The 19,721-nt window shown below is 44.7% G+C and overlaps 2 protein-coding genes across 3 annotated transcripts; both read right to left on the bottom strand.

The window, feature by feature from the left end:
- Window positions 1-43: 43 nt before the first annotated feature.
- On the bottom strand, window positions 44-2,971 carry TXNDC15 (thioredoxin domain containing 15). Its single transcript, XM_061352016.1, has 5 exons — window positions 2,880-2,971; window positions 2,369-2,790; window positions 1,703-1,866; window positions 1,372-1,502; window positions 44-846 (listed from the first exon to the last, which is right to left on the bottom strand). The coding sequence occupies exons 1-5, from the start codon at window positions 2,929-2,931 to the stop codon at window positions 650-652; spliced, it is 966 nt and encodes a 321-aa protein (XP_061208000.1). The 5' UTR covers window positions 2,932-2,971; the 3' UTR covers window positions 44-649.
- A 1,916-nt stretch (window positions 2,972-4,887) lies between these two features.
- CUNH5orf24 (chromosome unknown C5orf24 homolog) lies at window positions 4,888-17,989 on the bottom strand. Of its 2 annotated transcripts, XM_061352025.1 has the most exons (3): window positions 17,870-17,989; window positions 9,089-9,518; window positions 4,888-7,281 (listed from the first exon to the last, which is right to left on the bottom strand). In XM_061352025.1, exons 2-3 carry the CDS (start codon window positions 9,513-9,515, stop codon window positions 7,241-7,243), a joined length of 468 nt encoding a protein of 155 aa, XP_061208009.1. In that variant the 5' UTR covers window positions 9,516-9,518; window positions 17,870-17,989; the 3' UTR covers window positions 4,888-7,240. The 2 variants fall into 2 exon arrangements, with proteins under 2 accessions (XP_061208009.1, XP_061208008.1); XM_061352024.1 differs by having other exon boundaries at window positions 4,888-9,518.
- Between the last annotated feature and the right edge of the window lie 1,732 nt (window positions 17,990-19,721).

Raw genomic sequence — 19,721 nt, 5'->3', positions numbered from 1 at the left:
AGAAAGTGACTTAAAAGGTTACACTAAAAAACTGATTTATTAAAAAAAAGAGTAAGGTCAAAACCTCTTGTTTTCTCATAGTTAATTTTCCTGACAGTCAGTTAGCACCATCGCCACTCACCAGTGGTTTCCTTTGAAACATTCCAGGAATACACAAGCCAAAACCCAAATATGATCTGTGTGGGTCAACACATCCTAGTTCTATGTGTTTACCACATCACACAGCAGCTTTAGTTCCTATGTCTGTAGGATCTAAAAAACTTCCACAGGTTGTACGCGAGAAGTGCCTCTGCTTCTGTGCCAGGCAGTGCCACACAGCCAAGCCAGGGTGATGCTGTATGTATCTTGATCGATGGAGCTTGAGGACCTCTTCAGGAGAGCAGAGGAGAACTGCACCACCTATTTGCTACAGTCCAGGAACAATAAGCTGATCAGCTTAAGAAATACTTGTTCAGTTCACGGTTTTCATATTTGTTTACTTACCACAGTAATTGCCACTTTTACAGCTTGATAAATAAAGCAGACTTTTAGTCAACATTATAAATTACAACCACCACATTCAACAGCTCGTCCTTCTGTGCTTCCACTCCATACAAATTCCTGCTTTTCCAATAAGCAGGAAATTCTTTTCCTGTTTCAGTATCTTGGATTATTCCTGATGCTCGTGCTCTTGTCCCGGGATCAGCCACCGAATACTCTCCGTGCGCACGGTGGCATAGAGGACAAAGCTGGCCAGGAAGAGCAGTGAGAACAGGAGCAACCAGTCTATGCCCTTTGTCAGAACGCTGGGCAGGGGCCCTTCCCAGTCCTCCTTGGTCACAACCACGTCACTTTTAGCTTCTATTCCTGAAAGAGAAAGCACTTGATCAACACCAGAAACAATCATTAAACACAGAGAAGCTGGTTCCATTTGGAGCTTTGCCCCTGATCCCAGACTACAGTATGTGTACAGCCCTCACAGCATCTCCGTCACCTCCTCTAGATTCACTCCAACACATCCCTCTTGTGTTGTTGTCCCAGAGCTGGACACCGGACTGCAGGGCTGTCTCCCCAGAGCTGAGCAGAGGAGAAGAATCCCTTCCCTCAACCTGCTGGGCAAGAGGATGTGATCAAACCTTCCAGCACCCTCTCTGGTTAAACATTGCTGTTTCCCCCTGTTCTGTGACAGCAGCCCAGCGAGTTCAGTTCCTAGTTTCAACACACTCTGAAGCCCAGCTCACTACAGCAACGGATTCTATAAACCTCTGCTGGGTCCTCTCTGGGTCTTAATGAAATTAATTTCAGAGAACAAACAGCAGGGAGAGGAAAGCTCAGCTTGGAGCTACAACCAGCCTCTTCCTCCCAGTGACACATCAGGGCTGATTCATTTACCTGTTTGATTAAAGATGAACTCTTTCAGTGTTTCCAGTGTCCTGTCTGTGTGATTAAATCTAGCCATAGGCTTAGCACCTTGGAAAAGGAGGATATTGGGTACAGCCACAGTTCCAAATCTTGTTGATAAACTGGTGGACATAAAGCAAATACAATGCATGAAGGAGAAGAAATCCACTGGATGAAGAAACAAAGATACCAACAATACACAAAGTGGCAGTTTTACTAAATTAAACTGACACTTTATAAGAAAAAAAAGCCACCCTGTTTTAAAAGACAGAGATTGCTAAAGGAAATAAACTGACGCTAGAGCACAGGGAGTGCAAGTTACCTGCTGTGCTGAGATGCATCCAGCGCCAGGAAGCGAAGAGTTGGAAACGCTCGAGGTAAGGAATTAAAATGAGGTGCTAGGCTGGCAGAAAAGCGGCACCATGGCGTGTAGAACAAGACCAATGTGCAGTCACTGCTGTTTGGGTTTAGGAACTCCATCAGGTCCTTAGAGAATGAAGGAGAAAACCAAACATGGATGATTATGTATTTGATAGAGTTGAATTCTATGCAGAAACGCATCACTCAGCAATCGATTAGATACTTGGCAATACTTATCAAGTAGCTGCACCTTTGTTTAACCTTTTTAATAGATGAAGAATTGCATTTAACCTTTTTAAAAGGTTGTTTTAAAAGCTTATTACTTAACAATATATATACGCACAACCACTACAAGAAACAAACTAGAAATAGGTACTGGCAATAAGCACCATTAACAGTTTCAGAGACACTAATCCATGCAGCACAAAGGTTGATGGTTCACTGCATACAGATAAGACACAGGCATGTGGACTGAGATGTATCTCCATTTTTTTGTACTCAGAATGACACAAAAGGCCTCCCTGGCCAGACATTTTCTCCTGTTGACAGCACAGAGGATGTTACACAAGGACATTCACTCAGCCAGACACTGAAAGCAACACACACGTGGTGCTGAGAGGTAACCCACCTGCGACACGTTCAGGATCTGCAGCGTTAGGCGCTCCATACCAGTCGTGTTCCTCTCTTCGCAGTTCACTTTGGGAGCCTTGGCGCTGTCGGTGCTGTTGGCCTCCTCGGCGGGTGCAGGCGGCACCGTCTCCAGCCCGGCCTGCTCCTGGGACTGGCTGCCCACCGCACCGCTCCCCGCACCGCATGCATCACCTCCGGCCGCCGCATCGCAAACCCCGGTAGCCCCGGCGGCCTCCGGGCCGTCCTTCGCCTCCCCGGGCACCACCGAGAGCACCACGGCCTGCTGCGGCGTGGGGACCCCGCAGCCCTGCATCGCGTCCGCCATCTCCGCAGTCCGGTACCGCACCGGTTCGCCGCCGTCCTGCGCGGGGCCGCCCCCTTGGCAGCGGGGCTGCCCTTCCGCGCTCTGCTCCGCCGCCCCTGCGACGGGAGGGAGATGTCAGCTCCGCGCACCGACCGGGCCCTAGAGGTCAAAGCGGCCCCAGCGCCGGCCCCGCCCCCGGCCTCACCTGCAGGCAGGGCCCTACCGAGCCAGGCCAGCGCCAGCAGCAGCCGCCACATCCCGATGCCGGTCCAGCCGCCTCAGCAGCACGGCGTCTCCCCGGACAACGGCCACTTCCGCCGGAGCCCTGCTCCGCTTCCGCTTCCGGCGTGACGCCGCCGTGCGTGTGCGTGCCTAGCCCAGTGAGGGCGGAGTGCCGCCATCTTGTTTTGGCTGGGGCCGAGAGCGGCTGCGTGTACGGCGGTGCTCCGCGCGGTCCCGGCTTCTTCCAGCACCCCACAAACCGGGCTGGGTTTATCGCCCGCGGGGACCTGCAACCCAAGGGCCTGCTGCAGCCAGGGCGCCCCGGCAGCCAGATCTGCCTGCTTACCCACCGCAGTGAAGCACAGATTAGAGATTGGGAAGAAGCTGTTCCCTGTGAGGGTGCTGAGGCGCTGGCACAGGGTGCCCAGAGAAGCTGTGGCTGCCCCATCCCTGGCAGTGTTCAAGGCCAGGTTGGACACAGGGGCTTGGAGCATCTGTGATTCTATGAAAAATCAATGTATTTTGACCTAAGCAACCCGTATACTGAATATATGTGAACCTGCAAGGACCGACCCACTAAAGTTTTAACTATACATGCACCTTAGTGTGAGAAGAGGAACAAAGCTGCAAATAGAACCTAAACCTTGCTATAAAGCAAGTAAGTCTTGGTGTCTGATCATACATTTAATATTAAAGGATACAAAATCTTCATTTCATTACATGGCAGAGAACACAGTGGCCATGGGAGCAGTCAGGCAACTTTCAACACAGCCGAAAAGCCTGGATTCCTGTATGATGTTAATCCATGACTGACAATACCCCAATACTGAAAGTTTCTTCACAATCAAACTGATCTCTTGCTCGGGGTATCACATCCAGGAACTGATGTTTAGGCTAGGAGGGGGCAAGCTGTGCTGTGGAACTCTGTGCTGGACGTACCCAATCACCTTGAAAGCCACATACAGAGAATCACCAGAATGGCCAGAACCAAACTAAACTGGCATCAGATGTCTTTTTCAGGTAAAAGCAACCTAAACACCTGCAACTGACATTTAAATGTTTCAACCCTGTATTGAAACGTTTGGAAGTACATGGAGAAGAAAACAGAGGGTGCTGGAGAGCAAGAGAGGACACAGAGCTGGTCTGGCTGGTAGGTAGCACTGCCTGGCTTCCCCATCATCACTGAGAAACATCAGTAGAGGGAAAAATTACACTGAACTAAAAAAGGGGTTGGGGGTATGCAGAGCACATCTTACCAACAAAGGAAAACTGGAATATTGCCGGAATACAGAGATAAATAGATCTCATTCATCACAGAATAAAGAACAAGGAGCACCATTCCGTGAAAGTGTAGTTTATGAGCATTACAAATTGATTTCCATGTGCAACAGAGGAAAAAAGAAGTTAGCAGCTTACTATTTATATGTAACTCCTTTCCTGCCCTCTTCTCGTATTTGAGTGGAAGGGTAAGAACAATTATGTTACTGTAGCAGTATTTTCAATTCATTAAAATAACCAATATTCCCCTATTTTTTGATACCTTGCAATTCATTCAGGCTTTCTGCCTTAATTCAAACCTACAGGACTTGCCTGTAGGAAGCACTACACCTCTCATGCTGGAATTCAGAAAGCAAAGTATACTGAAAGGGTGGGCTTATTTAATTGAAATGTCAATTTAATTCCATTTATCCAATCACCCAACACAGTGACCTCTCAACTCTCACCAGCCCTGTGTGCATTCTGAAGTCCACACAGGCATGAACACAGTCCATCAGTGTCAGTTACACTTTGAGAGGCAGCAGACAAACCCTAACCCTAATCTAAGGGTTTGAAGTGAAATGTGGACAAGGTACCCCAAAACATTTCAGTGCCAGTTTGAGTCACTTATCTCTGACTGAGATGTCAGGAGAACAAACACACTTCCATATCCAAGAGACATCTTCATGCAGGATTTAAAAGGTACTGAAAAGAAAAACCCAGGGAAAAACCACTTAGGTTTTAAAGTATTAACTTTATTAATAAATATACATCCATATGATGATGTAAATACAGATCATGAACACTACTCCATTCCCATACACATAATTGCACACGAGTAGCTCAAGTTCATGGACATAAAAACATACACAGTATCTAATCAGGCTTTTTACAGCAGAGGATGGGGTGCCAATACTAGTTATTTGATTACTGCTTCCCCCAAAGTAAACCTGTGGAAAAGCAAATGATGAAAGATTAAAGTATCAGAAAGTGGTTCAAATTTTAGAATACAGGTGTTTCTATTTGGAAGAAAAAAAAAATCACAAGGAGAAAGGTCTAATCTCTACTAACATCATAAATATATTTAAGCAGTGTTAAAATATATGCATTAAAATAGAGAAGAATAAACTTTTTTTGTGGTCAGAAATGAAGTCTGCAGTTTAAAGTATTTATGATTGTTATCAGCTGTTTTAACTGCCAACTCTTAAGCGTGAAACATTATTATACATATAACAAAGACAGCAGAGTCACAGCTAATGAAACCATCAGACAAATGACTTCACATTGCTCTGCCTTTTAAAGCTCTTCAAACGTGGGGGAGGGAGTTCAGTTCTCATCTGAATTACTCTGTGTATTGTAGTTCCAAGTAATTCTTTTCACAGACACATTGCTTTTCACTGACAAGGCTTGGGTTTGTCCTGACTGAACTCAATGAGCTTTCATTCAGAACAGAGATCTTTAATGGCTCTTGATATATAGAACGGTTTGGGTTGGAAATGACTTTAAGATCATCGAGTTCCAACCCCCCTTTTGATTCATTTCAACTAAATCCAAGATACAAGAACATGACAAAGCTAACTGCTAACTTTAAAGATACTCTTTGCTAGTCAGCACTTCTGATGGTGTCTCCTTTTTCTTCTGCCAAAATACGGTGCGAGCATCTTGAATATGTCCAGTGCAAGACTTTATAGTAGCAAAATTATTTGGTTTTAAAGTTTAAGTAAATTTAATCAGAAACTGAATAGTAGTTACTATATGTATATTAAACAGTGAACTCTTATAGCATCATGAAGGAATAATAGCAAGCTAATACATTTCATTGATGTATAAATAAGATGTTAAAAACATGATAATTAAAAGGAATTCTTAAAACCCAAACTTGACATAGAGATCTTCTGAACAGTGTTAACACACAACAGTGATCCTAGCTTACCAATAGCTGAATTATGAGAGATAATATAAAATAAGCAATTTAACCTTACAAGTATGTTTTCATCCTATGGGGGAAAAAGGCCAGTTTTCCCATTGGTACTAATAAAATTTAGCCATTAACATGCTGTTTCAGTGTTTCTCATGGAAAGAAGTGTTGAAAAAAGCACAATGTATTCTGCAGATTATACTCAGGAAAAGCGGAAGTATTTGAAAATTCCATTTCTGGTTCACTTTGAACCTCTGTAACTTCATTTTCCTTCTCCTCACTGCATGGCACCAGGAAGCTATAGCCAGACAGAAAATCAACTGGAATTTAGAAATGCCCAGCAGTGCCCTTCTGGGTCTCCTGGCTAAATCCAGAGTGCCAAGGAGCCCATTACAGGCTCTCTGAACACTTTTCTACTTTATGCTCATCATTCCATGATTGGTAACATTAATTGCTTTTTACTGGGATTATATTCCATCTGATATAATTAATAAACACTGTAATGAACAGGAATTGCTTAGCTGATTTCATTATTTCATCAGCATACTCGAATACAGAATTCATTATACTAGCAGAACAGCAACACATCAGCGTTATCTCCTGACACACAGCACAGCACCATTGAGAAGATGCACGAGTGAGAAACAAACAGGAGCAACAGGATCAACAGGAGGAGGTAAGAAGTGGAGTTTCTCCAAGGTACAGTGGTGACATGCAACTTGCTCCTTGCCAGTGAGGTGGGACGCTCCTGCGTTACTACTTCAGCTGAAGAGGAACTGCTTTCCCAGCTGAGCTCAGCAAAGAACTTAGAGCAGTCTTTTGGGGAAAAATCATCTGATTAAAACCAGCCAATACAACACAGATCCTGAGGGTTAACTCACGTTAGCATTTTGCATGTGTCAGAAGTTACAACGTTCTGAGAAAGACTGCTAAGTTTCAGACTTCAGAGTTTGGTGAGGAACAGAACGTATAATTGGATTTCATAGCTTCAGCATGAAGAAACTCTACCTTTTAGTAGCAGTTTAGCTGCCATTAGTTCCTCTATCGCCTAAGGAGCCATCCAGTACAGTTGAGGTTCATTGTCTTAGTTGCCAGTGCATACACAGTTCCCCCAAAACAATTCAACACACCTATTGTAAAGTACAGCATAAAGTCCAGCTCAATATGTGTTAGGCATCACTGGAACACCTGAAGGCTTGCTGCTTTTTTCCTGACAAAAAAGGTATGAAACATGACATCTGTTTCGTAAGTTGTCATCACTGAAAGCAAGAGGTCTCATCAAAATGACAGCAGGCCAGAATAGCATTTATGTTAACAAAAAATACTAGCACCATTCAGCACAGGCTCAATTCACACAACCTCTTATGCTCCCCCAAATCTGCAATGTCTTTATATATATACCCCCTCCCCAGATATTTTAAGCTACAAATAATAGCATATTATATATGGAAACAACTTAAATGTAAACTTTCTTCCTGGATGGAAGAAAGAAAGGAAAAGCTTTAATTCCAGTAAAATAAATGTAGCACAAACAAGCTGCAACATTGAGGAGTGATTTTCTGATGTCTATAAGGCATTTTACGCACACACACTCTCTCACACTTAAAAATCAAACGCACCCAGTTGAAAAATGGAACATTTCTTTTGGATGGAGAGAAGGGTTTAGTCTGAGACAAGAAAGGTTATTTATAGCTAACCAAGAACAACTTTTTTCAGCTTGCATGCATAGATGGATTACTTTCTAACTGGGGTCTAGCAGTGCAGTAAACTGCATCCTGTTTGCATCAGCTATAGAGTTTGCTTTTATAAACCATGAAAATGGTGTCCTTTGGTAGATATATAAGCTTCCATAACTTAAATAGAAGTGACAAACAACAAAATAACTATTTCCAGGAACATCTGGCAAAAGGAAGTCTGAAAACTTGGCAACAGTGCCTATTTAAAACACTTTTGTCAGTGTTTGTATTTGTAAACATTATAGGTTAATACTTTAAAAGCTATTAAACTGTTGCCACCTAAGCACAGATTTTAAAGGCAAAACCCAGTGTAAGTAGCTATTTACAGATTTAAGAACATACTATTTAATATTGATCAAGTGTGTAACTAGAATGAACAGTACTTAATGTCTTAGAAAATACTTCGGTTTTCAAAGGATTATCTGTGGTTTGGTATAGGTACTATTAGGCATTTCAAAACGACACAGCAGAATCCCGTACCAGCAGAACTAAAGGAACAGCTATTTCCTAAAGGCAAATGAGCTTGTATTAATGAGGCTTGTGAATGTCCTGTACCAATGCTCAGTTTCCTGCAGCTCCAAAAACAAAAGCCACCTGAACTGAGCACTTTAAAAACAGGTTGGGGTTTTGTTTGTTTGTTTAAGTTTTTAAGTGTCTATTTGAGGTCTGTAGAAGCTCCTGCACAAGTGGAAAATGCAGCTTGCTACTTTCTTCAACAGGTTTTCTTATCAAGTCAGAACTCATCTGGCTAAGTTCCCTGTTATGGGATAGGCCACATCATGATCCAAGAGCGAGCCAATTCTGTCCTCCTTATTTCACTTATTTAATGCATAACCACACAATTAGATTTTCCAGAAATTAAATGTAAAACTAGGGACACGACATTACTTAAGTATTGACACCAAGTCATAATGCATCACTTCAGACTTTCTTAGAAATTATCATTTAAAACCCACAAACCCCCCTTTAAGCCAGTGCCTTCTCAACATTACTTTTAGTTACTGAATTGCACCCGCAGGCTATGGCATTATCCGAATAAAAATAAAAGCTAGAAACTCAGGCAAACACTACAACCAAATGCAAGAAACATGCCAAAATTCAGAGTAAAGCGGATTAGTAAGGAGTTCCTAATTCCCTCCTTTCATTCATTAGGCTGTTTGATTTTGCTGCTAGTCTCCCCAGCAGCATGTACTCCTCTGTTATGCACCATAGGATAAGGAAAAGCTGCACTGCCACAAGTATAACTTAGATTTGCAAGCCGTGATAGAGCTTTAATGCTACCTGGAGGTCTGCCTGGGCTGACTTTGTATCCTGCTGCTTTAGTTGTACCCAAGGGTCTGCCTGGACTTGTCTTAAATCCAGCTGCTTTGGTGGTCCCGAGGGGTCGACCTGTGCTGGTTCGGTACCCTGCTGATTTTGTGGTCCCTGATGGCCTTCCACGTTTCCCAGATCGGTTGAGGTTTTTCTTTTTCTTTAGTTCATCTTTTGTCTCTATATTCCTGCCACTCGTGGTCTGCAAGTGCGACTCGTTCAACGCATCTTGTCTCTGGCATGCAATGGGTTTGTGGCTGACTGCGTGGCTGTATTTACTTTGCTGCGTGGCATACAAGTCAAACTGATCGGCAGATCTCACATTGTCTTCGTTAAGGCAAGAACTCTTGCCGGTCCCACAGAAAGCTGGATTACTGCTGGCAACAGGGTGCATCATTTTCTACCGAAAAATAAGAGAGACAAACAGATATCAGTATGTAACAACACTGCAGAGTACCACAAGTGAGAATCTTTCAAAAGCTACCTCTAGTTCTTAAAATTAGTCCAAACTACTTTGTCTTTTATAGTAAACAGTATTGATGTCAGTAAGTTACTTTTTAAAGAGTTTTATTAAGCTTTCACTTGAGGTTTTGCATATACATATTATATATATTGATTGATATATATAACCTTTACATATGTTACAAAAGACAATTTAAACCACATACTATTCAGACAGATAAAGAAGTAGTATGTTAAGGAAGTGGACAAGAGCATTTCGCCAAGATACACAACATTCAGTCACCAACTATGGTTTTAAAACCTTTCTAACTGAATCTCGTCTAAATTCTAACCATTCTATTTGTAAGAATAATCTACCACCTGTGAGCCAAGGAAAAGTATGGTGTCACTGTCTTGATTATGTATACAAAGGCTTCTAAGGACCTTTTTTTTTTCTTACAGCAGATTAATAAAACACTGATCAGTTTTGTCATTTCTTGTCACAACTGATAAGAAAGAAAGAAATAGGTACGGCATTCAGCAAAGACTATGATGTCACAGTTGGACAGCTGAGGGATGAAATGACTCTATTATGAAGTACAAGATGCTGGACTGCAGAAATGCCACCGCTGTCCTAGTTAGAAGGGAAGGTACAAACTGCTGGTAATGCCAGCTCCGAGGTAACAACACAAAACTGACTTGAGCTGTGCTCTGCTTACAGAGGTTTATTTGTTTCAACAAGAATCGAAGCCCTGTCTTCAGGACAGCAGAAGGCTGACTCTCACCATGTTACCACAGGTTAACCCCAGTTCCAACGGATGAAGTGACATCCAGCTGCTAGAAACCATGAACCATCACAGTCATAATTACAAGCAACTGAGGGTGCTGAAGCACTGGCAGAGGGTGCTCAGAGAAGCTGTGGCTGCCCCATCCCCAGCAGTGTTCAAGGCCAGGCTGGACAGGGCTTGGAGCAAGTTGCTGTAATGGAAGGTGTCCCTGCCTATGATTCTGTGAACTATTTCTAAGTAAACTGTCTCTGCTTATGCCCATCGTATCAAATCCTTGTAGCACATGTACTGGGGTAGAATCACAACAATTAACAATATTACTGGTATTCTAGAACATTTTAGTATTAATGCTTCTGAATGCCAACTGCACAGATCAGATTTCTTAACAGGGGAAATACTGTATGAAGCCAGCAAAACACTCAAGGAACAACACGGCAGTATTTTCACCTATTCAACTATACTGGTTCTACAAGTTAAATAGGCTGAAAATATTCAGTTTAAGATAATATTTAGCCATGCTATAGAGAAGATGAAGCCAATCAATATCTGGCACATCAGAGTATTTGTGCACCCTACAGTCATGCTGAGGGCACCAAATACTTCTTCCTGTGATAAATTTCTCTAGTAGAAAAGGTCTGGAAGATTTGTTGCATTTTCCATGCAGTGGCTCTGGAATATCACCTAGAATGGCCCAATTTAAACTCTGCCACTGATTATTGAATTTATTTGGCAGTTATGAATGTCTCTTCCCAGACAGAAAGCAGGCAGCACAGACAGTCTATTTACCCAGGAATAAATCCCTGTGCCCTTTTCTTCTGATTACGATGGATACATTCCCTGCTGTAACACCCAATTTACCTTGGCTTGTCAAACGCTCATTACAGTGTATGCATTACTCCTGGGCAAACATATGAATATGGTTTGATGTCAGATAGTGAAATTATGATAGTTATATAGCTTAAGTATTAGATGGTTCTAGCAGAGATTATCCAAATGGACAGTTCTGGTGTGATGCATGGGGTACAGTGGAACAAACATGAAACCACACTTAACTGCAAACGCTGAGTAGGAAACAGAACAGCTAAGAATAATTAGCAGGCCTGTGGTTAACAAAGCACAAAGGAAGCAAGCTACAGGTCAGGAGACCAGACAGACTTTTCTGTGCAGCACAAAGAAGGAAACGTCAGATTTTCTACAATTAGCAGTCAAAAAAATGTTACCTTCCTTTAACCCCGCTAAAATAAGGCCCACAAAAAAAATAGCTGAGATTTTTGAGGATGCGTAACTGCAAACATACTGGTTCTGATAATGCACTTCTGCTGCCGAGAGAGTAAGCCCAGCAGCTCTGAAAGGCTATTCATCTGTTTGCTAATACACTGGAGGACACTTGGAGCAGTTACCAGCATTCTTGTCTGAGTACTCCCTTTAAACACTGGCTTCAGCCCCAAAAAGCCGCCCGGAGCTCGACTGCCACAAAGAAGGATCAGTTCAGCTGCCTGGTATCCGGGGAACACATCAGAGCAGGGAAAAGGCACTGAATTATGTGGGGGCCCCTGGCATTTCTCAAGAGACCGAGCACTGCTCAGACTCATTCCTGCCTATGTTACATTCTTATTCTCCGCTTTTTTTTTTCCTCAACCCAGGGGGATTTTTCCTACAGACCCCATCCATCTTTCCTGGGGAGAACCATCGCAGGGACTCCTTGACAGTGAGTATACCCTGCTGTAACAGCCAAACATTGGAGCCTCATCACCACTTGCATGTGTTTTGTGTCTACTGTAATATCCCTGAGAGTTCTAACTTCACATAAAAAACCTGACTGATGCTTGTTTACCTTCCATCTGGCCACAGCCAGCATCACTGTAACTGATGAGAGAAGAAAGACAAACAAATCAGTAACTGTTTCAAATTTCTTACATGAGGAAGTATAAAAGCCCCACCATCTTGGTGGAAAACTGCCAATGAGCTTTTTCTGTTCTGCTTTCTCCCCTCACCTTGCACTGGCTTTCATCAAACCATGAAAATTTCAAGTAGAAGCCAAGGTTTGTTTTCTGTGGGTTTTGGTTATCATAGAATCATAGAATTAACCAGGTTGGAAAAGACCTTTAAGATCATCAAGTCCAACCTTTACCCCAGCACTGCCAGGTCCACCATTCAGCATGTCCCTCTTGTGGTTGCCCCCAGAGTCAGGACGCAGGACTGCAGGTGTGGGGGTCTCCCCAGAGTGCAGTAGAGGGGCAGAATCCCCTCCCTCGACCTGCTGCTCATGCTCTGGGGATGCAGCTCAGCACATGGCTGGCTTTTCCAGGCTGGAAGTGCGCTCTGCTGGGTCACGGGGAGCTTGAAGACTTTTTTTCCTAAGTTTTAAAAAGGAAATCTGTAATTGAGCTTAATTCCCCTAACATGGACATCTCCAGCATAATTTTACTTCATTCACATTACAGCAGGGAATAAAAGAATGTAATGAGTCCGTCTGTAGAGTGGAAGCAGGTTTCTTGGCAGGGAGATAAACGGGATAAATCAGAACTGGTATAAAATGCAAGCTATGCCAATTTAAAAATAACACTAGCTAAACTGTATAGCTAAACACACACATGCTTGTGTGCAAGCCACCTTAAACAAAACCAGCCACAAAAGTTTCCAGCAAAATAGAACTTATTTGGTTTAAACTTGTGAAAGGTATTTGTAACAGTTTACTTAAATCAGTTTTTAAACGGATTCAACTGACTGGTTGAATGTCTCTGTGTAAATAAATAGTTAAGATGAGGCCTTGAGGTAACATTTAGTTGCATTTCAAACAGGTTTTTACTGGGAACTGGCTGTAGAGGATTTTCTGTATGGATCCTTTTTCCTCTGGTATTTTATTTCTATACAAATGCTAGGGAAGGGAGGAGAGAACTGGATAAGCTAGCTTTGAGAAAAGAGAGACAGCATTAGAGCTTTATGTGTAACAAAGCACAGAAGCTTCACCACTGCTAGAAATAAAGAAACAAACAGATCAATCCATCCATCGGAGACCCACAAAGCTTTGCTGCAGGGGCATTTCTGGACCTGGTGAGGAGCCCTCCTTTTAAAGCACAGCTGCAACTGCAAAGTTCACCTGCTGCAGCACTAGCAAAGTGAGTCAGGTTTTGTTTTACTCAGATGACAGCCAGGCCTACTGGTCGGTCAATACACAACACATGAGGCTGCTTTTTTTTGTACTTCACAGTCAAGCTTGGTATATGGTTTGCTTTATTCTGCGAGGAGATGAAACAGAAGCCATATTATAGGCAATACAGACGCACCACAAAACTGAAGTAATTCCACCTAATTCCAGTAATATTACAGGTTTTGGATGGACAGAGTGCATCCTTGTAGCCCTGAACACAGGTTAACACACTACACAGTTCTAGCTTACAGCTACTAAAGCTTGTGCTATGGTATGTTCCATTTCTCTCTAAGCTTGAAACTCTGCAGAAACCCCCTGTTCATGTCTTGTACACTACAAAATATTTTAAGATCAAAGCTACACAAATCACATGTCATAAAAACCTCCATCAAGCAGAATACTCAGTTCCCACATAAGCAGCAGGCAACTGCTCTGATCTCACCCACCCCAACCTGCTTGCTCAAACTACAACCTGGTCAGCCCCACAACAACCCTGAGTCGACAATGCTTCTGACGTTAAAGCACCCTGAATCAGGGCAAAACTGAACAAAGATGGAAGTACGTCTATATTACAGCTCTCCAAATTATGAATATCAGGAAAAGTACACTCCTAACACCAACGGGGACAATTTTCTTTCAATGAGGGTTTGTGCATAAAAGCCCACTCATTTTCTGAAGGCCTGCTCCACCGAGCCCACAGTACTCCCAACAGAATCGATGGAGCTGTAGGAGGCCGCAGCAGCACATTTTCATCATCATCCACCACACAGAAAGCACATGACATACTACCTAAACCACAAGCAGCTACAAGTATTATTTCTGCACTAGTACTCTGCACGTCACTTCTACCAAGTAAAGCGGCTGGAGCGGAGCACAGGAGCAGCTCTGTTCAGAATGCAGCTGCATAAAAAACGCTCTGTGCCACGTGCCACATGCAGGGGCTGCATGCCCTGCAGAATACCAAAGGGCTCCTTTACTTTGCAGAGAGGAGAGTTTAAGCAGCAGCAGGAGGAGGGATATTTTCCCTTTCAAGACTGTGGTATCAGTTCTGCTTTTCCCTCTTAAGGATAGAGGGTGTAAGAAACACTTTCACCCCTCAGTTAAAAGAATGAATTTTATCAGTTTAAATGTTCTTCAAGTTTCCCTTTCACTGTCAGCTTCTTTTCTACACCTTAACTCTTGCTAAAGTAGGGCCTTCCCCAAGTCTTAAAAACCTCTAACTGCTCATTTTCACAATGTTGCACCTTACCATGTGTATTCCCATAAATGTAAACACTTTAAAAACACCAAGTATGAAATGCTATCAGTAGCACATCCACTCTAACACCTGACCCTGCATTTGGAACCTGATCTACTTCTGAAGCTGGATAACCCCTTTCACCAAACCATGCTTATGAAGCACCTTCCACAGCTGATTGCATATTTTCACTTGACACTAGGTAAAATACACTAAAACCAGCCAAAACGCACACAATTTCTTTACAGCAGTGACTCACTAGAGCTACCACATGACAACATGAGACTGCAAACTAAACAGATAACATGATTTTGAGAAGTTTCTTTCTCAGTTATTCTTAGTGCAAAAAAAAGACTAAGAAATTAAGAGTTCCCCAAGCAACACAAGAACTTACAAGTACAATCCTTCCCTGTGACCCAGGGTCACTTTCTTACATGACCGAAGTTAACTGAAGAGTTATTTGGAGACGATACACCCACCCCTTCAAATTCCTCTTCTCCCAAGATGTGCCAGGCAGAAGGGGAGCCTTTCCTTCTAGTGGGGCTGTGCTTCCTGGTCCTTACCAGAGAGCTGTAACCTGGCTGCATCTCTGTGCCTTTGGGAGTTCAAGTCTTTTGACTCAGATGCCCTTGTTCTCCAAAGCCTAACCACCAGCTTTGTATTAAAGATAAAGATCAGTGCTGCTCCCACAAAGTTTAGATGTTGTCAGGCACCAGGTAGGCTAAGTGTCAAGTAAACTGAGAACTTTTAGGCATCATTCATTATTTGATTGAAAAAACAGGCAAGCAAGTAATTGTTAGGCTTTCTGACCTTAAAAACCAAGTAAGTCATATCTAAGGGCAGAGTTTCATTAGATGTTAACATCAGCAAGAACATCAGCTGACTTCTCCCACCCCAAAGTTAAGATCATATAAACACGTGATGAGAAACAAGACACTTGAAAAGGTTGACAGCTTCACAAGAATTAAGGAAGATCACATCAATGGTTTAATTAAGTGCACACCTCCAGTTACACTGACACAACTGACAGGTTGGTTTCATAATCAATAGAAACCACTCTGAATGTGCATTTTTTCTGAACAGGACAATCTTGCCCTTTCCTCTTCTCCCATATTCTCACTCCTTGTGCCAACACTATTGTGCAAAAGCAGGACAAACCAACACGAGGGCTCTGACCCAGGTGAAAACCAATCCAGCAGGAAAGCAAAAGGACCAGTTGGCTGGCAGTGAGGCAAGAGAGGAACAGAAACAAATTTCCATTAGGAGCATACAGAAAGACTGAGCTCCCAGGTCAGCCTAAGCCATGTTCCCCACTGGCTGCCACTGATCCACTCCCCCCTGGTTCCAGTTACTTAAAAAAGCTAACCAGACTTCACAAAGCTGACTTTGACAACTTAATGGACTTAGAAGACTTGAATGAAGGGTGTAACAAGCCCCAAACACACCACAGGGAATAGAAGGGGGGGGGGGGGGGAACTCCCACATCGGGCAGCACAGAATGAAGGCAGCCAGCAGGCCAGATAGACTGGCTTAGAGGAGTGAGGTGGTGAAACTGCACCCTGATTCGTCTGCGGTTCTCTCATTACCAAACTTCAAGGCAATCTACATATGCATATGAATGATGGAGCAGGTAGAGATCTTTATAAAGAGAGGATTGTTAGTGTTTGTGAATTGTCCATTCACATCGAGGAGCTATTCCCAGCTAATCAGGAGCAGACCACAACAACAGCTTTGAGGAGCTGGAGATGCTTGTTCATCTCAGTGGGTGTTCTTGCCCACCTGCTCCTCTCCCCAGGGAACAGACCTGATGCAGCCTGGAACAATAGCTCGGAGAGATACAAGGTGCTCATTCATCTCAGTGGGTGTTCTCACCTACCCTCTCCTCCTTCCCTAGCCTCTTTCCACTAAAGGATTTGGGAGCTTAAGAGATGGATCAAACATCTGCCTGATGTGCGCTTCCACAGGACTTAGTGCAAAAGGCTCCGGGCACCTTTCGGCACACCCAAACACCACCACTGCAGCACACTTATGTGAGAATGCAGAAAGGCAAAGTCCTGAATCTGTTCAACAACGGTCAATGGACAAACACACGGGACTTTTCTGTTTAAGGTTTTATCCAAAACCTGAAGGATACAGACAGAGATTACAAAGAGCAACTGCGGTATCTGAAATAGAGATAAACCATAACTTAAGAACTGTATTAACCAACTGTTACTCCAACTCTTTCATTGCACAAAAATAAGCACATGGATCAGCATAACTACCACTTTTTTTCCAGACAGATACCCAGACAGAAATGCACACGAAGTAAAGGTGCGACTACTCACTAATTAATTACCCCAAAAGGACTATGCACAAATAAGGGTGTAGTAAACTCTCAGTAACTACGTGCAAGCACATACACCACTCAGAGGGATTACTCTGGAACGCAAACACAGAAGGAACACACCGCCGGGTATCCAGACACCCTGACACGCAAGTGAATGGAGGCATTACTTAGCTATGGCAAGGTAATACACCCCTGGACTGTATTTATGCGTTACAATCGCACACACTAACGGAAACACGCTCCAAGTACAAGCACTGCACACACACACACACCATCCCCACCACGAGAGCCATGGGTGCTGGGGGGAATTAACAATTCCCGAGCACGGCGAGGCCCCGCTGGGGAGCAGCGGGAGGCCCCGGCTCCACCTGCGGAGGCCAAGGGCCAGCTGAGGGGACAAAGGGGCGGCACAGCCCCACAACGGCCGGCGGTGGGTCACCGGGGGCTCGCCTCCCGTTGTCACCTGCCTTGTGCGGGCAACAGGAAACAGGCCCCGGCTCAAAGCCCCGCTCCGGCGCAGGGCACGGCCCGGCTCCCTCCCGCCGGGCGGGGGACAGAGGGACGGGGCGGCGATGGCGCAGCTCCACTCCCGTGGGGCGCGCAGGCCGGGCCCCCCCCCTATGGAGACCGAGGAATCACTCTCAGCGGCGGGGCCGGACTCGGCCGGCGGCGGAGAGGAAGGGAGCGGAATGGAGCTAACCCTCTCGGCTCCCCTCCCCCGCCAGCCGCGTCTCCATCTTGCCCTGCCGCCGCCTCCCACCCCGCGGAGAAGGGTCCGGGGGACGCAGGCCCGGTCCGCACCTACCTGAGGGGATCGGGGCGGCCTGCGGGGCGGCGGCGGCGGGCGGGCGGGAGCGAGCGGCCGCCTCCCCCACACCCCGCCGGGCAGCTGCAGGGAGCGGCGCTGCGGCGGGCGCGGGCGGGAGGGCGGGCGGGGCGCGCTCCCGAGCGGGGCCGCGCCGCGGGGGCGCGCTGCGAGCGTGCGCGGGGCGGGGCCGGGCCGGCGGGGGGCTCCTCCCGCCTCTGAGGCGCTCACCGTGAGGAACCGACCGCCATTTTGTCGCGCCGGAGGGAGGCTGAGGAGAGAGGTCGCCATCGCCTCTGTGACAGGGCAGGGGAGCGCTTGCATTGAGCTGCCTTTGCAGTTCCTCTCCGTTATTCACATTCTTCTTTGCACCTGGCGCTGATTTACTGTATGGTGAAGTGAATCATAGAATCACAGAACTTTAAGCTGATCCAGCTCCAAGCCTGTGTCACAGGCAGGGACACCTTCCACTAGAGCAGGTTGCTCCAAGCGCCGTCCAAATACTATAAATGCTTAAGCATGTTCATGGAAGCTGACTCAGGATTTGTGGTGTTCCCATTACTTTGATATGGATGGAGGAGTGTGGTACTTTACATCCCAAAAGTACACGTTACAATGCACTAAAGGTATTTATTGTCGATTATCAAATACTTCGCCGTTTCATCCATCTATGTCTAGAGAGTTCAATACTGCAGTAGCACTTCACTATAAACAAGGCTTTATACCTTTAAGCAGGTATAAAGTTGCTGCTTCGATTATTTCCATGAGCCTGTTTGTTAATGACCACAACTGCATCAGTGCCTTTCCATATTCATCCAGCCCTTCCTGCCCACTGGAAAGCATGGAAGGCCTTAAATTGATACCCGGGAATAAAGGGTTCACATTGTGCCTGCTTGCTGAAGCAGTCACTGTGCTTGGTGAAGCAGAACCGTAGGAGTCAAAGTTGCTAGAATGGTGAAACAGAATTGCAGGAGTCACAGGTGGCAGGCAGCATTGTAGTAGGTAAGATTTGTAACTTGTGTGAGGAACATTGAAGACATTCTTGTTTAAACAGTATCCATAGAAAGAAAAGGAACAAAAGATAGCCAGAGTAACAAAATTTGCAAACTCAACAAGTTTCTGCTTTAAGATACCTAAAACTGGCTTGTACCGAACCTGAGGTTTGGCTAGGAGCCAAAACCCTATGGAGTCTGCATGAAAGCAAGAGGTGACTCGTGGTGATGAAGAGGAACTACAGGCCTTCATCCTCACGACCCCCTAACGATGACCACCAGGAGGCACTGCGCAAGCACATCGATGGGACACATGCCAGAAAACTAATTATAATACTAGATGGGAATAGGTTTTACATATGTATTAGGCCTGAAGTAATCTCATGTTCAGGTAATCATTACAGGTAATATAAGCAAACTGAGTGGCAAAGAAAAGGTGCGCATGCCTTTGGAGGAGCAATCCCCCATGCGCCTCAGCGCTGAATAGAAGCATACCTACTTTACAACTTTTAACAAGTTGTGGAGTCTATCCGTGTATCAAAATGACATATGAAAGGGTCTGGAAGCTGTTCTGCGTTATTCAGATGAGGTCTTAGGAAATAAAATCAGAAAAGTGCAGGCAAAAAGAAGAACCTGCAGCTTTTACAAAGGGCTAATTCTGTTTTTCTAAGTACTTCCCTCTCCTGCTGTTGTTTGGGGAGCTGACTGCTGTACTCCAACCCTCGGGTATTCCATTGCTACAATACTTGGAGCTCCTCAGGCCAAAAATTGCTGTGAAACATCCTGCCAAGACGATGGTTTGTGTTTTTTCTGCCAGTGCTCCCTAATGCATGCAGGAATCCTCACTTGCAATGTAAGAA

The sequence above is a fragment of the Neopsephotus bourkii genome, unplaced genomic scaffold (genome assembly GCF_033783945.1).
Source record: "Neopsephotus bourkii isolate Nb327-2 ecotype Australia unplaced genomic scaffold, CSIRO-AGI_Nbou_v1 NB_620, whole genome shotgun sequence".
In the NCBI taxonomy this organism is placed as follows: Eukaryota; Metazoa; Chordata; class Aves; order Psittaciformes; family Psittacidae; genus Neopsephotus; species Neopsephotus bourkii.
Note: the sequence above shows the minus strand (reverse complement) of the source record. Positions and strands in the feature narration are given on the sequence as shown.

Coding starts and splice junctions, on each gene's coding strand:
- TXNDC15 (XM_061352016.1), bottom strand. CDS start 2,931: ATGTGGCGGCTGCTGCTGGCGCTGGCCTGGCTCGGTAGGGCCCTGCCT. Junction 2,791..2,879: donor CGGTAGGGCCCTGCCTGCAG/GTGAGGCCGGGG, acceptor CTCCCGTCGCAG/GGGCGGCGGAGCAGAGCGCG. Junction 1,503..1,702: donor GATGCATCTCAGCACAGCAG/GTAACTTGCACT, acceptor TATGTCCACCAG/TTTATCAACAAGATTTGGAA.
- CUNH5orf24 (XM_061352024.1), bottom strand. CDS start 9,515: ATGATGCACCCTGTTGCCAGCAGTAATCCAGCTTTCTGTGGGACCGGC.